This window comes from Cetorhinus maximus, chromosome 4, assembly GCF_964194155.1.
Source record: "Cetorhinus maximus chromosome 4, sCetMax3.hap1.1, whole genome shotgun sequence".
Classification (NCBI taxonomy): Eukaryota; Metazoa; Chordata; class Chondrichthyes; order Lamniformes; family Cetorhinidae; genus Cetorhinus; species Cetorhinus maximus.
The window spans coordinates 161,490,963-161,518,759 of NC_135882.1; the positions used below are offsets into that span (position 1 = coordinate 161,490,963).

At 45.2% G+C, this 27,797-nt stretch overlaps 1 protein-coding gene across 1 annotated transcript in view; it reads right to left on the reverse strand.

The window, feature by feature from the left end:
• The window catches only part of LOC144679989 (piezo-type mechanosensitive ion channel component 2-like), a 1,019,816-nt gene extending 992,826 nt beyond the window's left edge, over positions 1-26,990 (reverse strand). The window contains exon 1 of the mRNA XM_078541050.1: positions 26,072-26,990. Within this exon, the coding sequence (XP_078397176.1) occupies positions 26,072-26,135 (64 nt within the window). The 5' untranslated portion in view covers positions 26,136-26,990. The remainder of the gene's footprint in view (positions 1-26,071) is intronic.
• Positions 26,991-27,797: the final 807 nt, after the last annotated feature.

A 27,797-nucleotide genomic window follows, 5' to 3' on the forward strand; every position in this document is an offset into this window, starting at 1 on the left:
GACCGTTGACAGATGGGCGGGTGCGCAGCCGCCTCCAGCGCGCACCTGCTGAACGCAGTATCGAAATGATGCGCAATGAATTTGGGACGCATGACCAACGTCATCTTGTGTCATTTTACACGTGGGCGTGTCGAGCCCACCCCGCCCATAGACACAGACCCTACTATTACTCTACTTTACAATAAATTCCAAATAACATTATGAAAATTATTATATCTCCCTGACAAATCATGAACCTGTACAAACTACATGCAATAGTGAACTCCACACTATAGGAAGGTTATTGAGGCTTTAAAGAGGGTTTTGTTTATTAGAATAATACAAATTATGGGATGATATGATAGAAGTTTTTAAAATTATGAAAGTATGGGGCAAGCTGTACAAAAACATACAATTTTAAGTACTTGAGGGGCCTGGATACAAGATTAATTGTAAGAGGTTTAGAACAGAGAAATGGAAACTTCATAACATAAGGGAGAATTTTCTCCCCGTCAGGCGGGCCGGTGGGGAGCGTGCGCAGGCGGGTGCGGAGCTGATCGCTGCTCACAATCATCTATGCACTGCCATTTTACGTAGGCGGGCCAATTAAGGCACGTCCAGCATGATACACGCTGAAAGCTCAGCGCTACCTGTGTGGGTGGGGGGGGGAGGGAGAGTCGGGGCCAACCTTAAGGTTGGACGGGCAGCTTTCTCAATGTCACCGTGCATCATTATACACGTCGGCATGTGGGGGCAGCCCCCGCACGCCAAACAGAAAATGCTGGCCATAGAGTATTCTGAGGCAGGGTTAGTGGTTGAGGTAAAAACAATGTCAACATTGATGATTAGATTGAATTGGTGACTGAAAGAGCAGAGAATGAAGGGAGATAAGAACTGGATAGGTAAATATGATTAAGAGTCTTCACTCACATGGCGTATAAGGGCCAATTTAAAATACGTGCGACAAATGGCCTGTTTCTGTGTTGTAATATCCATGTATAACTAACTTCAATTTTGGATCTTGCAGCATCAGTTTTGTATGGGCATTCAGCAAATGATCAACTGCATCATAAAACTTGTTATAGGATCTATTACAGTGCAATAACTTTGTGAAGTCCAATAATGCCTTCCCTCACATGTAGAACTGCCTCCAAAAGTGAAAGAATTGAGACCTCAGTACTTAGTGTGTTGAAGCCTGCTTTGCCAAAATTCCACAGGCCTTGCATACTCCAGGCTGGAAGGCTGCTCATTGTGGAATCAAGTCATGGCTAAAAAAAGGAGTTAACGTGCTGCCCCAAATTTAGCAATGCCTCCATGGGAAACCTACTGGATGCAGTGGAGGCCCGCTCTGAAGTCCTCTGCCCCCGCTTTGGGCGAAGGCCAGCAAACAATCTCACCAATCCGGCATGAGAGGTGGTGGAAGCGGTGGCCAATGCCAATGTCCTGCAAAAGAGGGCAGCCACCCAGTGCCAAATGAGGATGAATGATCTCCTGCGTTCCACCAGGGTAAGTCACTCTTCTCATCATTCACAACTCACACACTCACAAACCCATCATATATCAACAGGGATCTCACTCACTGCCGGTTCAAGGAACATAACCAATTACTCTCTTACACACACCTTCATCTGCCCTGCAGACCATGTCCTCATCCCACCCATGGCATCACTCACCACCCACACGTCAGGCATACTTATCATCTGACCTGGCCGGTGTCCTGCTTACACTCTCTCCATCTCGATTCATGCAGGACAAGCTGGCACACAACAAAAGGGAGAGGTCGCAGACTGGTAGAGGAATGCCCGACATCAAGGTCTTCACAGACTTTGAAAAAAAAGTCATACAGCCGGCTGTCAACAATCTGGACTGTTCCTGTGCTGACGGTGATGTCGGCAGTGCTCATCCAAGTGAGGATCCAGCAGTGCAACATAGATCAGGCAACCATGCTGTGAGTCAGTTCCCCTCTTCCGCAGCCCCCTGCCAAGCACTAATTATCTCTCCTTGCTTTCGCAGGCACATCTGGAAAGCAGCCAAGGAGGCTTATGAGCCAAACCCTAAAGACACCTTGGAGGAAGAATCTGATGACACCCTAATTGAAGACCAGTCATAACGCTCACCCACATCCTCCACCAGTGCAGTAAAACACACCTCGGTGGGACCTAGTTCTAGAGTAGCCTCGGGGTCACAACCTGGTGAGCATATCGCATTGGCAGATCCACTGCAGGTGGCAGCAGGGACTTCTCAGGTTTCCAGCACTCAGAGGACTGCTGGAGACCAGAAATCTGCTGAATCCAAGTCAGATGACTCGGTCATACCTCAGTTTCTGGAGCTGCAAAGGCAAGCTCGGGAACATCAGGGAGGAATGTCCGCTCAGGTTTCAAGGCATGATCGAGCAATCCATCTTCAGCCTGAGGTGAGAGGGCCGGCATGCCAACGCACCAAGATCAACACTGGTAGGATGGTAGCTGCCATGGAGACCTTGGTCCAGGACATCAATCCTGCACTGCTAAGCGGTCTGAACTCCAGCGCTAACACCACACTTGGCCTCCAACAGTGTTAACGCAAGAGGGTGCAGGGCAACTTGATCTCACTCCAACTTCCCCTTCTCCTCAAGAAGTCAGCCAGAGGCCCTCAGGCACCCATAGGGAGGAGGATCAGAAGGGGCATACCCCGGGGCCATCCACCCAGATGACTCCAGGAGTGTCTGGCCCATCCAAATCCCTTCTTCCTTCGACCCCAGCAGCACCATTTCCACAGGCCGAGGAGGGTCTCACTGCACATAGCAGGAACCCAAAAGCAGGCCAGGGCCCTCCAGGTCTTAGTCCTTTAAAGGACGCCCGCCAAGTCATCACAGACAGGGAGTAGCAGTCAGCAGGCTGTCTCCACCTCCGCTGTGGATGTTAGGGGAGCACCAAGACGTAGCGGCAGGGTTAGGAAGGTTAAGAGAATATAGTTGCGCAACCTGTACATAAGTGTTAATCACTTGTCCATAATGTTCACCACTGTAAATAAACTCCCAAGAATGTCTCCTGGCCTATGGCTCCTTGTTATGGTGAGCAGTGTTCGTGTCCCTCAGATGTGAAGCCTTGGTTCCTGCACAGGATAAAGGCAGGTGTGTCAGTCCAGAGCCTCCTCCCTATGCATTTTGTGACCTTCAGACAAAAGTAATGGTCAGTTTCACACTCACTGGACACATTAGTAATGCCTGCTTGCGAGATCCCGCACAGGTCACCTGTGGAACCCTGGAAGGAGCCACTGGCGCAAAAATTGAGTGTCACATTCACTTTCACAGCCACTGGCAGTGGATGTGCTCCAGGTGCCCGTGGTGCCAAATCCTGAAGCAGGTGGCATATATGACTGACCAGTTCCCTAGACATGCGTAGCCTTCGGCAACACTGGTTCTCGGTCATCTGCAGGATCAACAGGCGCTTTCTATAGAACCTGGCTCTCGCAAGGCACCTGCGAGTGACAGATCACAGTGAATCTTCATAAAAGCAAAAAACTGCGGATGCTGGAAATCCAAAACAAAAACAGAAATACCTGGAAAAACTCAGCAGGTCTGGCAGCATCGGCGGAGAAGAGCAAAGTTGACGTTTCGTAATTGACTGCCACTTCTCTTCAAGAAATGCCTACCTTGAAGAAGTTATGTTCTATTTTCCGTCAGGATTTTCGAATATCTCTTTTGCCTTGTTCCCAACAACACCCCCCCCACTCTTCCACCCACCACCCCTCTTAAACCAGCTTATATTTCACCCCTTTCCTATTTCTACTTAGTTCTGTTGAAGGGTCATGAGAACTCGAAACGTCAACTTTGCTCTTATCCACCGATGCTGCCAGACCTGCTGAGTTTTTCCAGGTATTTCTGCTTTTGTACAGTGAATCTTCAGTTGTGTGTGCAGCAGGCCCCACTGCCCCTTCATCTTGAGGGAGGTGCTCCTTCCTTTGCCAAGCCAGGCATCTCCGCCGTTCTCTTCTTCTTCTTCTCTATTTCTGTAAGCTATGAGGCATACCGCTAAATCACCAGACTCCACGATCATGATGTTCTCCTCCCGAAGGTTCAAAGACAGAGACGCGTATGTTAGCATAGGTGTACTAAGAACCTCTCTTGGTTAAGTCTGAGTGCCCCTTCACGCACGCGAGTGCTGGCCACCACTTGGATGGCCAGTGTGTAGTGCACTCATTGGCTGTCCGAAACCCGACCCACCTCTGCTCCACTCCACTTGACTGATTGGTGGCAGTTTCGGCCACTGGACTGCATGCTGTGCTTTTAGCTCAGGCGCAGGCATTCTGCTAACCTACACTGCAAGGCTGTGCTGTTAGCTTGAACCATAATGGATACTGGTTCCAAACCTTGAAGACGACATTGCAAGAGGCTGTGAGCGCTTCCACCAGTGACTGCACCATGGCGACCTTTCACAAGGGGATTCTATAACATGCCCAATTGGCCAATTGCTCTGCTGCCTCCTAAAATGCTCATTACTTTGCAGTCTGCGCCCGAGGGGTGAAAAGTTCTAAAGCATTCGGTGGAACTTTCATGCTTTTGCTTTGTTTGAGTGGGCAGAAAAGCTTCAGAAGCCCAACTCTAAGCATGTCAATGGAGCTGCAACGGTCTCAGTTGCAGAAGAATATTCACTTTTGACAAGCTAATCCAAGTGCGTGGCCTCTTCCCTCGCCCCCTCCCCCCACTCTCCCAGCTTGTACTTGAGTATTTCCTTCAGTCTGTGCTACCTTGCCCCCCACCCCACCACCTCCCACTGCCCCACTCCTGCTGCCCCAGCCTGACACCCACTGGAGGCCTTGCCCGGCACTGCATTGAAAGCTAGCTGGGATAAATTAACTTGCCTGTGCCCCCGACGAATGTGTGGCGCCTCTTCCCTGGTGTCCTATAGGCGATGCTCATGAGCACTGTGCAAGGTTCTGTGCACTCACCTCCGAGTTCCCCTCGAAGTTCAGGTTGCCAGATGCACAATTTTTCAAGACAACCGTGAAGCACGCCATTCTGAAATCACGACAACGTGGGCGGTAAATTTGACGGGGGAGGCTGATTCTGGCAAGCAGAGCTTATAGTTGTTTGCACATGCATTAAAATGACATTCTCGACATGCAGCAATGGGGAATGTGGCCCACCATTGACAGGTGGAGCGGACGAACACAAGCTTGTTTCACGATGGCCTTCTTGCTATATTGTCCCCCTCCCCCGTCCACCCGCCATGATGCCCGACGGCAACAGGCCGTAAAATGCCTGTTAACATTTCAGGATCTGTGTTGTTGTATCGAGAATCATTGAATGATATAGCACAAAAGCCTATTCAGCCCATCATGCCTGTACTGACTCTTTGAAAGAGCTATTAATTTAGTTCCATTCCCCTGCCCTTTCTCCATAGCCCTGCGGTTTCTTTCTCTTCAAGTATTTATCTAATTCCCTTTGGAACATTATGACCTGAATGCCTTAATTTAGTGGTAAAGAAACAGCTTTCACTGTTCATCTCACATGTAGTGGCCTGCAGGCTTTTAGCGGGAATTGTCAACGGAGGCTTCCAGTCATCCAGCATCCGTTTAAATTTGGCGACCTTTACAAGAGAGCTGTGGCATCTGTAAATAGGCCAAGCAGTAGGGAGGCTTTTCAATTCATCAGATTAAAGAATTGTAACCGAATCACACAATCTACAAAGCAGGAGGTAAAAAAACGTAAATATAAATTGCATTTAAATCATTGCATACGAAACAAAAAAAAGATTGGGATAAGGAATCACAGGCAGAATCATCCCCAAGTTGCACTAAATGCAGTAGCGGGCGTGAAAAAAATACATTTTACCCGCTGGTCGCAATGGCAGGTTTTGGTGCTGTATCATCCCCTTCCCAGCACGTCCTGCCTCATTAATAATGCATTCACAGGCAACACTCCGGATCGCTGATGGGCGATTTAGTTTGGCGGCCATGCCATGACCTCAGCACTTCTGCGCTACGGGCACCATATTTAAAGCACACCAGAGCGTATGCCTACTTCATGTCTACAGATCAGGACTGCTCTAGACAAGAGATGGCTCTGAAGGCAAAGAAGACAGCAGCCCCCAAATTTAGTGACGCCTCTCTGGGGCGACTACTGGGCACAGTGGAAGGCCGCCTCGATGTCCTCTACCCCTGCTTTGGCTGCAGGAGGTCCACCAGAGTCACCAACCCAGTCTGGAATCCGGTGGCAGTGGCGGTCAGCATCACCGGAGCTCAGAGGAAGAGGATGAATGTTCTCATCCATTCAGCCAGGGTAAGTCAACCACCTCATCACTCTCAACTCACACACTCACAAACCCATCACACATCCACACGGATCTTACACCTCAAGGGACAACAACACTAACTCTCTCACACACCCTCACATCACCATCAGGCTCATATCCTCTGGAGCTCACATCCTCATCTAGTCCTTGGCTCCACTCACCACACAAACATTCCACACAGTGCCATGCGTCCTGCTCACACTCTCTCCATCTGTTTTGATGCAGAGGAAGCTGGCTCACAACAGCAGGGAGAGCTCCCAGACCGGGGGGTGGAGTGGCCCACATTAGGCCCCTGCGCTGACTGGTGAGGACATGGACCGTACCTGTGGCAGCAGTAGGTCAGCGGCAAACACCCATGTGAGGATCCTGCACCACATCATCCCTCTCTCAATGCAATTGTGAGTGCTCTACCTCCTGCTTTTGACTGTGCTACTATGCTGTAATTATATATACTTTCATTCACAGGGAGCTCTGCAAGTGAAACAACACCCTCAGCCAGCCAGTCCCTCAGCTCCATCCAGGTCCTCATCTCCAGCCAAAAGGACAACTCTTGCTTTGAAGAGCTGGAAATAATCAGCCTGGAAGACCCATCGCAGCACTTACCCACACCCTCCACCAGTGCAGAGACACACACCTCGGTGAGACCAAGATTTAGAGCAGGCTAGGGTTCACAATCTGGTGGCCACTGCAAGGACACATGTCTGCAGCAGGAGAGGGCAGGTTCAGCCGAGCTCCCCGGCACTCAGAGGACTGCTGGGGAACAGGCATCCGAGAGGTCCGAGCCACGACAAGCCTCTGGATTTGGCCTTCCAATTCATCATGGAGAGTCAGCAGAAGGCTGAGGAACATCATGCAGAGCTGTTGGTAGCCCTCAACAGAGTGGCACGTGAGTCAGAGGAGTGTGTCTGCCTGCTCTCTCATGAAGTGGTGCCCACATGGTTTCCATGGGAAGGATGGTGGGTGCCATGAGGACCCTGGTCCAGCAGGACGTGAAGATGTGCACAGACCTTCACTCCATTGCGGTAGCCATGGACAAGTCCCTGAAGTGGAAACACAAGAGGGAAATGAAGTGCCTTCATGTCCCTCTAGGGGCTCCTTCCCCTCAAGGAATCAGGCAGGGGCGCTCCAGCACCCAAAGTGAGGAGGAATGGCAGCTGGACAACCTTGAGACATTCACTCAGGAATCTCAGAGGCTATCCGCTCCCTCCAAGTCTGCTTTGCCTGTGACTCCCTCAACCTCTTCCTCTGTCATCGCAGTGGGAGCAGCGGGCCCACAGGAGGACATCCAAAGCAAGCCTCAAGGCCTCGACTCTCCAGAGGATGCATGCCGAAGTCATCAGAGACAACAGGGCCAACCATTGCACAGACTGTCTCCACCCTTGCTGCAGATGTCAGGGCAGCTCCTAGAAGTGGTAGGCCTAGAAATTTTAAGAAATTCTGATCACAAGTAGATGCACTGGTGAACACACTTTGTCACTTTATAATCTGAAAATATATTCACTTTTACTGAATAATGTGTAATGTTGCCTTTCAGTTACGTTGACTGGCTTCGCGAGTCTTTCCACTGCATCCCACCCCACTAGCAGTTCAGCTGCACACAGCCAGACCATGAGTAATTCTAGAGGGAGAAGTGTGTGTGTGGCAGGGCTTTCAGAACATCATGCAAGCACTCTCCCACTCAGAGCCTTCATCCATCACACTCACCTTACTGTCTTGAGCATTTTCAATACTGCCTGCTGGGGTTCTCTTTCAGTTGTCCATCTGAGCTGACCTGCATCTCCCACTGATTGCACTCCCGTGAAGCACCTGTGCCTGTCCATCACGAGGCTCCGCTCACTTTCGATTTCGACATTCATGGTCGTGGTCAAGTATACCGTCAGCTCCCCTGTCCTTTCCCCCCACAAGTCATCCTGTCCTTTCCCCCTTCCACCTCCCCACTGTCACCAACCAACCCAAACCCTTGCCGTTCCAGGATGTCCAGGCGAACGCGCACATTCCCTACTTTCCTGAGAATCCCACTCCCATCACATTAACCTTCCCCGAGCTCCTCCTTTCCACCCCCAAGCTCAGTGTCTGCTTCCAAGTTCCCACCAACCACCCTCGCAACCACCATGCTACTGCTACCGACACACCCTCATCCTTCCACCCTATCAGCTCCCTCTGCCCTGTCACACTCACCATTCCCTCCTACCATGCCCACCCTCAGTTCACTCCCCAGGAGGCAGTCATTGACTCCACAGACCCTCCCTTGCACATTCACCTGGACATCTTCCCCGGCCTCTTACTCCCTCCTCCACCCTTTCACCGTTCTCCACCCTTACTCCAACCTCCACCCTTACTCCCTCCTACCCCCAGACATCTTCCCCTTTACGTACTCCCTCCTCCCCCTGGACATCTTTCCCCTCCAAACTTCCTCCCTTACACCTTCCTCCCCCCTTATGCCTACCTCCCCACTTGCTGCATTCTCTCTCGTTACACCCTCCTCCCTTGTACTCCCTCCTCCACCCTCCCAACCTCACTCCTGACACCTTCATTCCCCTCACCCAACCTCACCCCCCGACACCTTTGTTCCCCCGCCCTCCCAGCATCAGATGATCCACTGTGCTTTCACACCAGGATGAAACCGATTTCTGCCCCTCACGCCGAGCTGTCCACCCCCTGCCCAGTATGACGCCCGCCGCCAACAGAACTGGACAATTCCACCTACAGGATTGTAAAAGCACAGAAGGTCATTTGGCCCATCATGTCTGTGCCAGCCCTTTGGATAGCAATTTACTTAGTGCCACTCCCCTGCCTTCTCTCTGTAGCCCTGCAATTTTTTCCTTTTCAGATAATAATCCAATTCCGTGTTGAAACCTCAATTGACCCTGCCATCTCAGGCATTGCATTCAAGACCCTAACTATTCGCCACATGAAAAATTTTTCTTCATTTCGCCATTGCTTCGTTAGCCATCGCCATCATCTTAAATCTGTGCCCTCTGGTTTTCAATCCTTCCACTAATGGGAACAATTTCCCCCAGGCCCCTCATGATTTTGAATATCTCTATCAAATCTCCTCTCAACCTTCTCTTCTCCAAGGAAAACAGTTCCAACTTCTCCAATTTATCAATGTAACTGAAGTTCCTCATCCCTGGGACCATTCTCATGAAACTTTTCTGCACTCTCTCCAATGCCTTCACATCATTCCTAAAGTGTGATGCTCAGAACTGGACACAATACTCCAGTTGTGGCTGAACCAGCGTTCTATATAAGCTTAACATAACTTCCTTACTTTTATACTCGATGCCCCTATTAGTAAAGCCTCGGATGCTACATGCTTTATTAACCTCTCTCTCAATCTGTCCTGCCACCTTCAATGATTTATGCAAATATACATGCAGTGGCCTCCGCTCCTGCACCCCTTTTATAATTATATGTTTTATTTTATATTGTCTCTCTGAGTTCTTCCTCCCAAAATTCACATTTCTCTGCATTAAATTTCATCTGCCACTCGCGCGCCCATTCCATCAAACTATGTCCTTCTGAAGTTTTACACCATCCTACTCACAGACATACCCATGGAATAAGGGAAAGACATAAAGCAGTAAAACAGAAAAACTACAACATGATTATTTCAAAAAAAGATCTGCAACTCTAATTTTCTTCTGCGGGAATGAGATTCCACATTTATAAAATTAACTTTGCGGGCCCAGAGAGGTTGTTCAAGAGTAATTATCACTTACTATGCCATTAAAAGCTCAGTTATTCCTGGATGAATAGGTCTTAACTTTATTTAGAATGAGAATAGTGGGTAATTAGCCTAAATTCAGCTTGTGGCATAATCTCTGTGTCAATTCCATCGGCAAAGCCTGTAACTGCGCAGCCTGAAGAGGAGCAGAGTATCACTGAAAGTAACTCTCCACATAAAAAATTCTCCTCATCTCGCCCTCTTTTCCCAATTATCTTAAATCCTCTGGTTACTAAGCCTTCAGTCATGCCAAGATATTTTTACATCTTGATGCCAAAGCTTCACCTGAGCCTGAAAATTAAAAACATTTAATGTATTTGTTACAAATTGCTCTCTCTCTGCTATTTTAGTGGGGCACTCTGTCAGCTCTTTTCAATCAGAAGAACAGCAAGCCTATGAATTGTCCTTCATTTGTATATTTCAGTATGCATCCGTAGAGCTTTTTGAAAGCAGCCATCGTAACAGCTGCGTGTTTTCCAGTCTCACAAACAATCTTTGGACTGTAACAATATGGCAACATAGTGACAAAACTATAATAGATGAATAATAACAGTTTAATGCTAGTTTCATAACTAGTAAGGGTGATCTGATAAACTCAAAACATGTGCCAGGATTTTATGTGGAGGCAGTGCACTGGCCAGAAAGTTGGGGGCAATCCACCTCTGCAGGCTGTGGAAGCCATGATGATATCTTAAATTGAGAAGTCAATTAATTGCCTGCAATCATGGCTTCTGCCCCTCTAAGGCAAGATTCCCCTCCTCCAAGAGCCAGAGGCCTGAGGTACAGCTCAGAGAGGTCAGGGATCACCAGGATCAATCAGACAAGGATGGGGGAGGTCAATCATGAGGGCAGGGAGGTCTTCGAGGTTGGGCCCAATCAGGTGGGATCTTCCTTCTACATTGAGCCTGCCGGGAGGCCACCAGGTTTTGCTGGGCAGCCTTACCAGTTGAAGCTATCTGCTACTTATCCCATCACTCGTAAAATGCCAGCAGCAGCAGCAAGGCGACGGGCATGGAAACCCCAAACCATCCCACCCCCTATTTCCCAGCCCACTACCAGAGCGGGGGGGAGGACCTTAAAATTCCAGTCATTAAGTTTGAGTAGTTTAAGCAGGTTATCTAAACTATTCGGATTACCTTGCTGCCTTTTAACTTAATACCAATTATGTTTTTTTAATACATTAAATTTGGATTCTGATATGGTGGAAGATGTAATGCCCTGTTGGCTCACTAATATTTAGCAATGTCTCAAACTATTACAAACTAAGGTCAGTAAGAAAATAAGGGAACCCTTACAATATTAGCAAATGCATAGAGTTACTAATGTCACTTGCTGAACAACATACAGTTTTTCTTTGCAATGAAATGTTGGGTCACTCATGATCTCATTCATGAATAAAGATGTACAAGATCAAAGATAAACAAGCCACGATCAGGAGACACAAAGGAGAAAACATCCAACAGGCATAAAAACAGCAAGACTAATTTTCTCCATTACAAAAATGTTACACCGTAAGGAAGTGATAACATTTACTTAGCGATAAAAAGATTTTTCAAAGAAATCAAATCTGCTCAAATAACCTTTGGGGTAAAAGCACTGACATTTAGACCACAAGGTCTCACAGTTAATTCTAAGTCTCTGCTGAGTTATCTGATCTCAGTTGAGCCAGCAGTTCAAAGATAAGTTCGGCATTCATGGATCTTCCACTCAGGACTGGTTGTGGTTCCAGCAGTAGCCACTAGTAAGCTCTGGCACTGCTGGGACTACTCAGCTGCCAGCCAATCTGATTGGCCGGCTGCTCTCGCAGGCAGAACTTCCATTCCCTGAGGGGTGGGAGTCCCTCTCTCAGCTTGTTAAGGCCACCTCCAACATATTGTCGCAGCAGGGAAGCCTTTTTTTTTAAAGTCAGTCGGCTCAAGGCCAACTTTTCTACTGGGTGGGGGGGTGGGGAGGGTGATCAAAATTGCCCCCCAAACCTGTAAAACTCATCCCCTTATATCCAAATTTTTTCTACTTTAATTATTATCTAATTGTTGTTTGGTAGAACAGAACTTGAGTATTGCTGAAAAAAGAGACATGTCGAAGCTTTTTGCCTTGCACCCATCAAGACACTTCACAAGAATACCAATATAAGGGGAAAACAACAATTTATACTGTATGCGAAGAGTGTGGCAATTGGTTGGCAAGTGGACTCTGATTGGTAGAGGCGCTTCCATGGAGAATGCACCAGTGATGGTGCCTGACAGATAACTACCAAGCATTGTTTGAAATTTAAACTAGGCAACTTGACTCCGATTGGTCAAGGCATTGCCCTGAGGAATGAGTCAGCAAATGGCTGTCACTTACTTTGTTTAACTGAAACAGGCGCAATGTTCTTCTGTCTGCAAAGAACAGGGCCCTGTGTATTAATATATGTAGCTTCCAGCACACGCAAATGTGCCACACTGCGAACCCGACTGACAATCTTAAATTGGCTGTCAGCGTAATTCTTGGCGCACTGAGGACTATTTAGCAAATGTTGCCAAATCAGGAGTCACATCTAATGTTGAACACTATGTTTTGAGTTATGCAAGCAAGGGCTGGTTGTATACGGTCTGTACCTTGCCTGTTGCAAACAGTGGCTGGGACATGCTGTTTGATACGATCCTCCAGTCTTTGGGATATACTGCCTAGCATCAGACTGGCACTGAGATTCATATACCACATTACTCATGTGTGTTATAGGCATTAGGTCTTTTTGGCTTAACAGCAGCATCCTGTTAGTTGCAAATACCACTGCACAGTAGCAGCTTGAAACAACTAGCTTCACCTGTTGCTCAAATTTTTGAGATACCTTGCCCTTCCAGGGTAATCTGAAGTAAACTGGGCACTTTTCACGGATGAAAGTGGCGGCCTTAGGCCCGTTCATGAGTTTGCGTGATATTCAGTGCAAAATGATCTGATCAGGATAGCCATTTCATGCTTGGCAGTTAACTGTCAGTCAATATCACTGGTGCATTCTCCATGGCAACGCCTCTACCAATCAGAGTCCACTTGCCAACCAATCAGCACTCTCTTCACGTACAGTATAAATTGTTGTTTTCCCCTTATATTGGTATTCTTGCGAAGTGTCCTGGTGGTTGCAAGACGAAAAGCTTTGATATGTTTCTTCTTTAGCAATATTATTTAATTCCCTTTTAAGGCTACTACTGAGTTCCTATGTACCTTCTTATTAGGCATTGCATTCCAAATCCTAACAACTTGTTGCATAAAAACAGTATTCCTCATGTTACCTCTGGCTGTTTTGCTAATCACCTTAAATAGCTGGGGCAAAAAAACTGCCTTAATGCCTCTAGGCCAGAGGGGGCAAAGGATTCCTACTCCTGAATCGCGATCCAGTGACCTCATGTAAAATGTTTACGTGCAAGTGGATGTCAGACACAATTATATCAATTTGGCATAATGCCCTCTTTTGTGGAATAGCTTAAAAAACTTTTCTAAGCCAAAGTATGAAGAACGGCCACTTACATGCATTGGTTAGTAACACCATTGGAACTATACCACAACAGGGATTAAAACTTTTTTAAAAAGCAACATAAAAAGGAGAGCAAAAATTGAGGGATCAGAAAGAAATCAAACTATTTCTGATGTGGATATTCACATTCCAACCAAGTATATCACAATTCTATTCAACTAGTTCAGATCATTTGAAGTGTTGAAGACAGCACCATATTTTCATCTTACAATAAGTTGCATTTACATAGTGCTTTCAACATACAGACGTATCCCGTAGCATGTTGAAAAGGTGTAATCAGTCAAAAATGGACACCAAGCCAAATAAGGAGATATTAGGACTCATCAAAAGCTTGGACCAAGAGATGGGGTTTAAGGAGGGTCTTAAAGGACAGGGAGGTGTAAAAGCAGAGCAGTTTATGAAGGGAATTCCATTGCGTTGCCTAGATGGCAGAAGGCAAAACTGTTAATGGTGGAATGAAGGGGAGGATATAGAAGTGACCAGAGTTAGAAGAAGCTCTGGTGGCCAGGCTGGAAGAGCGATATCGAGTACAGAACACACAACTTTGAATGAATTGAAGTTTACTGAAGGTAGCACCCAGGAGAGCATTGGAATAGCTAAGTCTGGAGGGGACAAAAGCATAGATGAGGGGTAAGGGAAAACAATAAGTGCAAAATTAGGTGCAAATGGCTCCAATTGTAGCCCAAAATGCAAACTTGTAACTTTCCTTCTGGCTCAGCCCAGAGTCTACCTAACTTTGGGTACTCCAGAAACAAATTGAAAATCACAGGAATGGTGAAAGAAAAAATGAACAAAAGAAATAACAAAGGATTTGCATGTATATATCATCGTTCATGAACAATGGACATCCTAAAGCACTTGACAGCCAATGACATACTTTTGAAATGTAGTCATATTTATAATGCAGCCAATTTGCATACAGCAAACTCCCACAAACAGCAACATGATGTCAACCAGATAATTTGTTTTGTGCTGCACCGGTGGCAATTTCCACGTTCTTCTTCAAAATAGTGCCATAGATCTTTTATATCCAACTGAGAAAACAGATAGAGACTCAATTTAACATCTCATCTGAAAGACAGCACCTCTGACAATGCACTGGAGTGTCAACTGTGGTAGAATTTAGTGGAGCCTGCAGAATTGGCCAAAATGTCGGGCAGGCCCAGAGAACTGAGTGAAGGGCCACGTGTCCAACTTTCAGAGGTGGCAAGAAAATTATCCCGCATTATTTGAATGACAGGAAGGGTCCTACAGGGGAAACTCACCCTTTAACAACAAGAAGGCAATTAGGCTATATTTTCACAGAATCACAGAATTGTTACAGCATAGAAGGATCTCATTCGGCCCACTGCTCCCCGAATGAGCAATTTATTTAGTGCTATTCTCCCGCTTTCTCCTTTTCAAATAACAATCTAACTCCCTTTTGAATTCCTCAATTGAACCTGCTTACTCCACACTTTCAGGCACTGCATTCCAGACCTTAACCACTCACTGCGTAATTTTTTTTTTCTAATATCGCTTTTGCTTCTTTTGCAAATTACTTTAGATTTTTATCCTCTCGCTCTTGATCCTTTCAGAAGTGGGAACAGTTTCTCCCCAGCTACTCTGTCCAGACCCAGATTTTGAATAACTTTAACAAATCTCCTCACAGCCTTCTTTTCACCAAAGCATGCAGTCCTAACTCCTCCAATTTATCTTCCTTTTTAATAGGCCACTTAAATCCAATTATCCCTTTGCCTATTGGGATTTAGTGGTGGCTCAGGGATTAAATGAAACCCGCACAGGTATACCGTGCCTCTAGAAAGCTGTCCTGCAAACCCTGTCGGGGCTGAGAGCAGCCTACAAGGGCAGTCCCTTGTTCAGAGGCACTCTGTGCACGGCCAAGGGGCCCGGGATTGGGAAAGGGGGGCTGGCTGAAAGCCACCTCTGCCTTGCACTGACCACCCTTCCATCCCTCTCGCTACCGACCTCCTCCCTGCGACTCCCACCCCATCCACTTACCTCTCTCCAGGGATCCAGCGATGATCCCTGCTGAAGGCCCCAGTGTTTTACCAGCAGTAGCCACCACTCCCGATGGTGCTGGTGGTTTGGAGAGCTGTTGGCCTCTGATTTGCAGTATTTCCACATTCCTGGGGACTTAATCTGACAGGCGGTAAGTGCCTGCTTACTTGGTAATTGTGTCAGCCTCATGCAGAAAAGTGACACGAGGGGCAAAATTTCGCCGTCGGCGAGCAGGAGGCGGGACCCGCTCACCGATGCGTCAAATGACGCAGGATGACGTCGGGCGGAACCCCCAATGTCACCCCATCCCATTTAAGTTTTCAGGAAGGTGGGGGTGCAGCAAAATCAGCTGCGGGCCCGCCAACCTGTCAATGGCCAATTGAGGCCATTGACAGGATCATTTAACCAATTAAAGGACCTGCCCGTCCAACCTTAAGGTTGGCGGGCAGGCCAGGAGCCCCGGCGGCAAATAGAGAAAACATGAAACCTCATCCAGCGGCGGGATGAGGTTTCATGCAAGGTTGTAAAAATTTTAATCAAGCTATTCTGTAAATTATGAACATGTCCCAACTCTTGTGACATTGTCACATGAGGGGGACATGTAAGGGAATTTTTTTTTTCTATTTTAAATATTTTTCAAAGTCCAGGCGATCTCCCTGAGGCTGCACTTAGCCTCAGGGAGATGTGTGCTCTTTTGTGCACATGCGCGAAAGAGCACACTCTTGATCTCAGGGACTCCCCCCCCCGCCTGCACAGGAAGCACATAGCGCTTCCCACCGGATGTCACGCCAATTAAGGCCCACCCACATAAAATGGTGGTGCGGCCCACTTTGCCGGCGGGGATCGGCTCCGCGCCCGCCGGAGATTGGGTCAGGCCTGCCCACCCGACAGGCAGAAAATTCTGCCCGAGGTTTCCATGGTTCTCCAACTGGTGGGAACACTAAATTCTGCTCTTGGAGTGGACTGACACTCAAAAGTGCACACTTATGTGCACAGTCACACATGAATATCAACTATTTTATATAAACACAAGAGATATGCATATTTATTGCTCATAAGTACAGTTTGTTTCTCAATTTTAACTATATTAAATATATTGGTGAATGACTATTTAGTTAAAGAGACGTAGCTCAAAAAATGCTCACTTATAAAAGGTAAGGGAGTGGAAATTTGGAAGTGCTCTTCCTAACCATACACAAACACACAGGATAATTCTGCATACAAATGGTGAAGCCCGAGGAGCTCCAGATATTACGCCCTGGACCTCATAGGAGGCCAGATAAGTAAATTTGGCCTTCTTCCTGTCTGTCATATTTGGACCATCAGGCCTTGTAATGCCTGATAAATGGGTGCTCCATGGCCTAATTAAACCCCAACATTTTTCACTACCTCTGGAATCCAGTTTTGAATTCAGCCCAGACAGCTGAAATCGTAGGAATTATTCTGCTGGTTGTGAAGGTCCTACATTAAGAATTTGAACATTCTCAATGCAGTTCTTAGTGGGCATGGGCTCACAGCACGAAACTGTTCTTCATGCATTAAATTAGCAGTTTACTTAGGAAGAACACAAAGATAGATTATTTTGGGGAAACAGAAAAGTCATCGAATGCAACAGGCTGTTCTTCTAAAGTTTCTGTCAAGGCACATTATTGAAACGAACAAAAAGAAGCTTTTGTGTGTGTCTAACTTGTGATTTACTTTGGCGTTGGAGTTTGAAATCACAGAGTTTCCTCATATTAATAGCCCTTATCTTGATAAGCATAAATGTTTGCAAAAAAAAAATTAAGGAATAATATTCTAGCTTTTATCTGTGTGGAGTTTTCCAAAGAGTAAAATTGTCAAGTTGGACACATACAATTATTTTCAAGGGGTCTTCTCCCTGATGTCCTGGCCAACATTTATCCCTCAACCAACATCACCAAAAAACTGATTGTCATTTATCTTACTGAAGTTTTACCTCCCTATGCACAAAATAGGGTGCCACATTTCCCCTATATTACAACAGTGACTGCACTTTAAAAATATTTTATTAGCCCTAAAGTTCTTCAGGATTTCCTGAAATTGTGAAAGGCACTATTTAAACCAAACATTTTCTCAACTAGGGGGGATGGGGAGAGTTGCTGACTGGGGTTGGGATGGAAGGGACATTGTGGGGAGAGCTGTTGGTAGTTCAAACCGCAGGAGTACAGACACACAAAGAAACTAAGACACCCACCATTTTGCAGGCTCTGTTGGAGAACTGTGGTCTCACAGTTCACTTCATTAGGCCATGTTCATGAGCAAAAAAAATGCACACATTTAAAGAGGCCATCCCAGGACTGTCAAACCTGACTCTCCATTCTACAGCCACCCCATTGCTGCCTCGGAACTCGCAACTCAATTGCTCGTCCCACAACCCCATTGGGGATTGCGACCCAAAGTTTGGAAAGCCCTGATTTAAATGTAAGAAGGGGTGAAGCGGGGTTCTCAAACTTATCTCCTCCACAGACCCACTTATTAATGCCAACAGTAATGTGCCACAAAATATCAACATGCAGGTTATCATTGACCAGAAACTGAACTGGACTAGCCATATAAATACTGTGAATACAAAAGCAGGTCAGAGGCTAGGAATCGTGCAAAGAGTAACTCACCTCCTGACTCCCCAAAACCTGTCCACCATCTGCAAGGCACAAGTCAGGAGTATGATGGAATATTCTCCACTTGCCTGGACAAGTGCAGCTCCCACAACACTCAAGAAGCTTGACACTGTCCAGGACAAAGCAACCCACTTGATTGGCAGCACATCCACAAACATTCACTCCTTCCACCTCCAACACACAGTAGCAGCAGTGTGTACCATCTACAAGATGCATCACAGGAATTCACCAAGGCTCCTTCGACAGCACCTTCCAAACCAATGACCACTACCACCTCGAAGGACAAGGGCAGCAAATAGATGGGAATGCCACCACCTGGAAGTCCCCCTCTAAGTCACTCACCTTCCTGACTTGGAAATATATCACCGTTCCTTCACTGTCGCTGGGTCAAAATCCTGGAACTCCCTTCCTAACGGCACTGTCGGTGTACCTACACCATATGGACTGCAACGGTTCAAGAAGGCAGCCCATCACCACCTTCTCATTGGCAATTAGGGATGGGCAATAGCTGCTGGCCCAGCCAGCGAAGCCACATCCCATGAATGAATTAAAAAAAGGTTAAATAAAATGTACACAATGGAAAAATACAACTTTTCAGCATAATCGCAGTTTCGTTCTTGTGTGATGTTTTATTTTTGTTCTCATGAAGGAGGTCACCATGACTTCTAAATTTGCATTTGGTGTTGAGCAAGTTGTGGCCTAAAGAGACATGCCTCACCATCAGCCTAGGGTCATCCTAATTCCCCACTTCTGAGTATTAAAAATTAATCAACTTAATCAATTTGATAATTCTGCCAAAAAAAAAAACAAGAAAACTATCAAATGGAAATATGTGGCTTTAAATTACTGATAGCCAATTGGACCTTCATCTAAACACCTTTAGTGGTCAGTTAAATCGTTCCTGTATTGACTGGCTCTTCCATATTACAATAGAAATAGGAACATAATCATGTGAAATTATTTATTACAATAGACAGTCATTCCAATCGTCATTCAAAGTAGTACTTCTGCAAAATTTCTATTACCTAATGGAGCCATAATATGCATTAAAATGCAGCAAAAATGTGGCAAACTCCTTGGGCTGAATTTCGCGTTTGTCGGGCGGGGAGCCGATCCCCACCAGCGAAACGGGCCGCGCTGCCATTTTGCGCGGGTGGGCCAATTAAGGCCCGCCCAGCGTGTTTCAGAATCCCGTGTTCAGCGGGAAATTCAAATCAGCGGCGGGCGTGTTCAAACCGCTGGTTCCATTGGGGAACCGGCAGTCTGTATAAAGCACGGCCAGGCAGCCTCCTTTAGGCTGTTCACCGTGGCCAGCGACCAGGCACCAGAAGAGGTGAGGGCAGGGGAGGAGGAGGGGGGCAGGCTGCAGGGTAGGCCAGCGGGGGGCCACTGTGCCCCTCGGTTCTCTGATGCCTGCCTTGCTGCCCTCTTGGAAGAGGTGTCAAACCATTGGGAGGCGTTGTTTCCAGAGGATGGGAGGAGGGCCCCCCACGTGACCAACACAGTGCCGCAAGCGCTTCAATGATTTGCTGCGCTCTAGAAAGGTGAGTACCATGTCAGCTTTGGCCATTTTACCCAGCAGGTAGCCTTAGCCTTTGAGGCCCCGCACCCCCCACACACCTTAGTGTCGTTACTGCATTGGGCATTTGGCGCACACTGCGTGGGCAAACAGATAGTGACCATGCTTACATCAGCCTTAGTGGTTGAGGAGAAGATGGGTTCTCCCCGCAGCATATGTTGGTGTTTGTTGCATTTGAGTAGTCTTGGGGGCAGCCTGCAGGGGAGGCAGCTAGACAGATACTCAGAACTCCAACACATGTCTTATTGATGGTGATGAGATGGTGGAAGGGGAGCCTCAAGGTGTCGTGGCCAAGAGCCACCTGCTGGCCTCAGAGCTAAAACCTAGTTGCGCCTCCTTGCCATGGGCGCTAAGACCCGTGTGTTATTCAAAGTGATGGAAGCCGAATGCGTCCAAGGTGGCCGTTGGGGGGAAGGGGGGGGTGGTGGTGGTTGGGAGCAGCCACAATATTTTCTGGTGACTGATTACCAGTAGTGTGGACAGGAGCCGCTGGAGGCCTCAGATGGGCCACTGTGGTTGGGGTGCGGCATGCGCGTGCAGAGTACATGAGCGATCAGCCCCAATGAATGCTCTTCTCTGCTCTGCAGGCAAAAACAGAGAACAATAGCCAGGAGCGTCAGCAGGCTGGTGGTGGGCACGCCGTGCTGCAGCACCTAACCACTTATGAGGAGCAGGCCATGGAGCTGGGGAGGAAGCAGGCAGCCAGGTCGGCAGGTGTCGGCAAGGCTGGGGTGCAGCGGCCAGGTATTTGAGGGCCACAGTCCCATCCACTCTGTCTCCCCACCATCCAAAGCACTGATGATTGCTGCAATCGTTAATGCAGCAACACTGCTCATTCACAGACTGATACAGTCAGACGTGTGGGTCATACACAAAGGTCCCTCGGCCCCTTGAGGATGCGCGTCTCTAGCACCTTCCAAAGTCACCTTATTCCATTTGTGACCACTATCCCCATGGCCTAACATGACATGGCCAATGTATATTGGCCATAAATATTGTACATAACATGTATAATTCACAAGCATAGATATAAGATTTTTTTTTCTATTAAACAAGGTTTGTGTAAATCTATATAACCAGATTTGACAAGCATTGTTCTATCAAAAGGTTTTGGCATTTCAATTAATATTTGTAATATGCCTCATACTGCCCCACATAATAGCAAAATTGTACTAAAATTGCATTATTGGGCATGCATCCGGGGGGAAAATAAAGAGTAATTTGGGACTACATTGTAGCATTCAAATGAAACCAGAGCATTGGATTCTTCACTTATTCTAGTGATGTATTGTACATTTTATTTACACTATCCTTCTGGAATTAGGCTTTGTTAAACTTTGTTTACAGTTTACAAGTTTGTTTAAACTTGTATAATTTGTTTAAAACTCCAAGGCATTATAACCAGCACCTCGTTAAGGGAACATGTCTAACTCCCAAGCTTCTTTCCACCCCCACCTCCATAGCAAGATAGAAAAGCTATTCGCCATTGGCATCTGTGTTGGTTCTTTGAAAGAGCTAGCCAACGAGTCTCACTCCCCTGATCTTTCCCCAAAGCACGGGAAAGTTTTCACTTTGACTAATGTCCCTTGTTCATAAATCTTTTGGTAATTTTCTAGAGAACAACTTTCCTTTATTTAAACTTGTGGTTGCAAACCAAATGGCATTTTGTGAAAATTTATATAAGTCTGCAGAATCTTTGCAAAAAGGGCCTGAATGAAGAAGTCAAGTGAAACAAACACAGAATACAACATAACATCAGTGTCTCTTTATATCTAAGGATGCCAGATTTAATTTTTGATTACCCAACTTATTTTTAAATCAAAGGTGGAAAAATGGTATTGACCTTTAATATTCTTAATGAGCATTCACAAAGGGGAAGCCCTATAATAATTTGGAGCTTCAATTAGGCTAGAGATCACATTTCCAGGTTATTTGGTCATTATCACATTACTCTTTGGGGGAGTTTGCTGTCTACAACTTGACTACCATCTTTCCTGTATTACAACAGTGACTACACTTCAAAAAGTATTTCATTGGCTGGTAAAGTCTGATGGCATGTTATATCAACGCAGGTCTTTCTTTTTATTTCATTTTGATAAATTGTATTGTGTCCACAGTCCTTCAAGCCTTGCAACTCCAGTTCTCAACAATGTTGGTGTGCTGAATATATCCCAGGCAATTCCATAGAGAGAACTGGAACAAGAGTCATCTTCAGATTAATACCTTGATGTGTTCAACAGATAGATTTTATATTGAACTTAATTACAGAAGAAATAATAAGTAATTTACAAAATTGAACATTATGCCTCACAAAGAGCATTATTTGTTTTCACAAAATCTTTATGCAACAATTTTCATACCTAAAATTTAGATTGCATTCCTAATCTATAACAAATGCTTTAACTGATGTTTATTTTCTATTTTTACTATTTCTGAATTACTTTTATTATGAGAATGTAGACACATAGCATAGATTATGAACTTTTAGAAAAATATTTGCTTTATCTTCTAACTTTGATGTTTGTTCAACTTTGTTATTGCACAAAATATTAATGTTGACTCATGCAATTTTATCTGAAAGGAATGTTTAAAAGACTTCAGAAAGTATTTTCACCATTTGAGTACCATGAAGAATAATAAACAAGAGATGTGCACTAAGACTTACTCATTTACAAATTGAAGTATTTATGGGGTTGAAGGGCAGGGATTTCATAGTCATGTAAGTTACAAATTTATTCTCTGGATATTTCCATCAAAATCTTGCATGCATTTTGCACACAAACCTGACCAGACTTTTGCTGAAGTAAATAAAAATTGCTGATTATTTACACAGCCCAAAAACAAATGGCTGAATGGAGTGGTATAAAAGTGCATAATTTTGTAGAATACATTATGAAAAAGGCTCACTCTAGAACCATATTGTTGCGAATGGGCCACATAAGAGTTCTTAACATATATACCTATACAGTGGTATGCTTTAGAATGTATTTGTTTTGAATATGTGGCAGTACCCTTGTGGCTACCTAGAAGATAGATAAATAATGAGAAGATTTTGAGTCATTAATTACTGGATGTTCCTCAAAAAGAAACTCAGACTACATTACTTAAGGTCACCAGAGACATATGAGGATTCATAACTTTACTCCAGCATGTTTATTTTCCTCATATGCATGCAATGTAAACTCTAAATGATAATACTTATTATTTTTTACGTCTGAGATCAGTTGTAAAATGAAATGCACCTTTATCAATTCAAAAGAGGGGTTCTGACTTCTAATATAAAAGTAACAATTAACTCAATTTTATTCCATTTTGGGTTGTGTATTCTTCTGCCTAACTGCTGCTGTTAAGTCAAAACAATCCATGAGATAATGGAAAATAAAAGTAAAGTTTTAATTTGTAAGAAAACAGACATGAGTCAACTGTTAGTATTTGTATGGGTATTACATTCTGGCACTGCCATTTTGCACTGGGCTTCATCCTACACTAGAACAATCTCCTATGTTCAAATGTCCTCATACGCTGTTCATTACCTAATCTGTCACTTGTGTGAATATTAAAGTACAGCTACTTTGCATGGTACCTTACCAATCATATTTGTGGCCTAAAAGTAAGTAATCTCATGTAATGAAAAATAAATAATTGCTAAATGAATCCAAACTGGCATAAAAATCGTTGGCCCCCTTATCTCACATCGTTGTGATTTGATTTTTTTTACTTCACCTTTCAGATCGTTTAATTTTTGGCGCCACAAATTGCTGGAAATTAGGACTGCTAACGACCCAGCAACGTCAACAATGTATCAGGGACCTCCTGAACATCAAGTCAAGTGGTCTATTTGCAAGGGTTCTCCCAAACTAAAGGTTTGAAAACCGGTGTTTAAAAAGATAAAGGTTATGGGTTACACAGGAAGACAAGTGGACGTAAATGTGTTCATGTAGTAACTGTAATATTGAAAATCAGGAAATTCCCACCAGGAATCCCTAATTTTCAGCCGTCATCTTCAGTTTCACAGTAATTTTCCAAGCTGCATGTTATTGCAACATTACGATTCCCATGTTTCGCCCCATAGTAAGGAGCTCCATTATAAAGGTAGCTTCATCAAACCACACTTTTATGTTACAGTGTGAATCACCTCCTCTATTTAAAAAAAAACATAAAATTACATACTTCATGAAATGGGGGAACTTCGTAAGCAAACTAGCAACAGTACCTTTTGTTTAAAAAAAGTTTGGTTCTTTGTTTCTTGCTCTCGGCTATAACATCCTTGAGTTTGTGGGAGTCTGTTTCACTTGGTGGCCGAAATTACTTCCCCCAACACCTCTCCCCCCCACCCCCCACACTTTTGAGGGATCTTTTAACTGTCAAATATCAAGAGGCACTTCAAATACACAGGAGAAAAATGGAGGAGTGGGCGGTTGACTCGGCGCGAGCTCATTCGAGAGCTTTCAGAGCGAGCGAACGAGCGCTCCTGGGATCAGGCGCGCGAGCCCAGGTGGCACCCGGGAGCAGGCGATACGTCGGCCCGCGCGAGCCCAGGTGGCACCAGGGATCAGTGGACACGGCCCGCGCGAGCCCAGGTGGTACGCGGGATCAGGTCAGCGCGCGCGAGAAAGCAGCACGTGCGCTCACCCCGCCCAGCACGAGGAGACCAGCTCACAGCCTGCGCTTTGTACACCTTGGAGCGAGTGAAAGCACTCCACTCTCCTCTCGCCTAAAAAAAACAGGCACACAAACTTCTCACACGTACAAATACACTTTAAAAAAAAAATTGTAGTGCACCAATGAGGCAACAGACAACATTTCTTTAGCTGCGAGTGCTGCATCGCCATGTCATCTGGAAATCCTTAAATGTAAAAACGAACGGTTCTTCGAAATATGCTGAGTGCGTGACTCTGCACCGAGTTAGCGGGAGGGAGGATGTTTATTTAAACTAGCTCACCGGACGTCTGGATTTCTACCTGATACATTCCGGTCACGTGTAGGTAAAAATTCGCAAAAGAAAAAGATGTTGCAACCTTACACAAACCGTGCTAAGAGATTTTTTTTAAAAGCATATTTATCGCCAAGCCTTTTCCAGACTTTGACTCTCCAGGGCTTGCGTTTCCCCTTGCACTTTCATGTGAAATTGGGAGTTGGACAAGTTCGTATTTAACACGTGTAAAAAGTGGACATTTGCTCGATGACACCGAAATAAATTTAACATGCAACATGGAAACTGGTTGGGAAATAGTTTGCTGAGCTGAATTTCAAGGAATTGTCAGGTAACGATGTCACAAAGCACCGTCTATTCTTTAATGCGCGGACGGTTCTACTACAAATTTCACAATTGACCCAGAAATATTGACGGTTAACTAATATACGCTTCGGCCGTAAAGTTGGAAGCCCCTAGCAATAATGTAGCCCTTAACGGGATTGATGTTAGCCCCAGTCCAGTGGGACAAAGCCGAGGGCTGGCGATCCTCCCCTTCCTCCTCTGGCATTTCGAGAGGAAAAGGATACGAGGTCAGGCGACGGATATAGTTCACCGGCAGCCGGCCCGAGCTGATGCCTTTCCTTTCTTCACGCCAATTACAATGAAACTTTGAACTAGTTCAGAAACTCATCTGACTTGGAGCAAAGGCGAACCGTGCACTCGATATTCTGTTCAGACGTTAACCACATTTACGGCTTAAGGTCAGAGCTAATTCTCTCTTCACTTGTCATTTAAGCTAATCAGTTTCATTCTGTTACTACAAGTCCTGCCCCTCAAACCAGTTATATTCCTTGCAGTGGAATAAGCTTCCCGGTATTGCTAAACTTTGAGCACAGAGCAAAATAACCTGCAATTTTAATTATACCAATTTGTATTTTGTTCGGCACAGTTTTTGATTAAGTGGGGAAACACACTATTTTATTTCAGTCGGCGTTGACATTTACTGTCGCCTTGTGAAAGAGTGATAGATATGGATAAATACACCTGATCGATTGCAAAACAGCTTCCTGTTGGCGATCATTACTTCTAAAATGCATTTTAAAAGTACTCTTTAAATGAGAGAAAAATCAATTGTATGTGAGGTTTTGCCCCCCTCTTGCTGTAAATTCCGGCATGCACTCACGGACGCGGGTCGCTCACTGAACGTCTTTTAGGTAATATATCTGTCTAAAAACGTAATATTGTATATGACATCCAGTGGCTACAATGTGAAAGAAATAAATGAACTTCGCCCAGGGAATTAAAAATAATTTAAAAACCACGTTATCATTGATTTCATATGATGCATCCTTTTCCGAAGTTTGCATTCACAGAGAGCCAAAAAAATGCCTTTCGGTCTAAAGGCTGTGCAGTTTATTTTCCTTATCTGAAAGCACTCTTACCAGCTACTAAACAGACGGGAAGAAGCAATCTGAAGATCAGCCCACACACCACCTCTGATGCCATTGTCAGTAGACGGTTGTCTTCTCAAATATGCAGAGGGTGTTGAAATACTTGTTGACCGCACCGAACCGGTTATCATTGACAAAGTGCAAAAAATCCCAGTCAACTGCAGGTCCGGCTTCGCCGAAATTTAAAGCGACCTTATCATGGTGTCCTCGTGAACTTATTTCGATTTAGCCTCCAGAGCCGGAAAGTCTCAAACGATTACTAACATCGCCGGAATAGCCCATCAAGTACCAGTTTATCTGATGGAGTCAATTTTATTTTCATGAGATAACGCCCGGGGGTTTGGACACGACAATCCGGCAAGCAAATCCCGCCTCCTTCCAAGTTGTCCTTTTTTCAAAAATCAGCTTTGTGCAGCAACAACAACAAAAAGGCAACGATGCTACGAACGGGTTGCAAGAAATGATCCAGCGGCGAATTGGCTTTCTATTTTGTAGCAAGCGGACTTCGCAAACTTCTGCTCTTAAATCCCGTGGCCCGTATGACTCATCGCTACAGCAGAATCGGAGCCCAACACGTTTCAGTGATGGAGCTTCTGGGCTAGCTTTTTTTTCTCTTCATCCAGCTTTTATCCAAGAAGATTCACATCTGCAGCGTGAATACGTGGGCACTCCATTGCCGAAGGTCAATTTATTCGTTACTTTGTGATCCCTGCTTTTTGAAAAATGATCTTTTCAGAAACCCGTACGGTTCTTTTTTGGAAAACCAGATGCGCGTGGGTGCGTTCTGTGACAGGCTGAATGTATGTGTTTTAAATCCCGCTGGTACAGGGTTGAAATTTCAGCCTCCCTGTGCTGCCCCTCTCTGGCTCTGGCTTCCAGCTGCTCTTGCTGCTCTGCTAACATCTGACTGAACTACCTTCAATGAAACTTTGTCAAACCAATTCTCACCTCCCCCTTCATGATTGACGTTCGAACCGACCATTCACAAATGATGCGATGCGAGTGGAAAAAAAATACTGCCTAGTATATTAGAATAAAAGCCGATCTTACAAATCACACTATCGTGCTGATGGGACTTGTGCCTTGGGATGGAGTGTGGAAACTCTTCCTTTCACTGCTCCGAACGAAGACTCGAGCCACTTAGAAATACACGGGACGTTATATAAAAAAAACGCAGCAATGATCTTTACGATATAAAACAGTTGCAAACATTGCTAGAAAGAAAATTCATAAAATGATGCTGCAAATTCAATATCAAAAAGGGATACTTTATTTATGGCCGTCCACTTTTTAAAAATTATTACATAGATAAAAATAATCTTTAACAGAAACTCATCTTGATAGCTATTTCGTCTCGGGTTTATTTCGTCTTAGTGGGTTAATTTTTTAAAGATTAAATCACACCCCGACGATTTATTTGGTATGTAATATATGATCTATATAAAAATATATGACCGCTGAATGAAGAACCCAATTTATTTAAAGTTGATTTAAACCAGTTTCATTTTTGGAATGCCAGGATTTAAAATATGAAAACGATATAAATAGAGACAGGGTAAAACATACAAAGAGAAAAAACGTTGTATTCTGAACAGAGAGCGATCCTTTTTTAAATTCATAGCTATCTGCTAAAGGGATTTAAGGATGGATGTGACCTTCCAAAAGAAAAAGATTACACTCAAGAGAAAAACGTGGCCTCTAAAAGTAAGCAGCTATC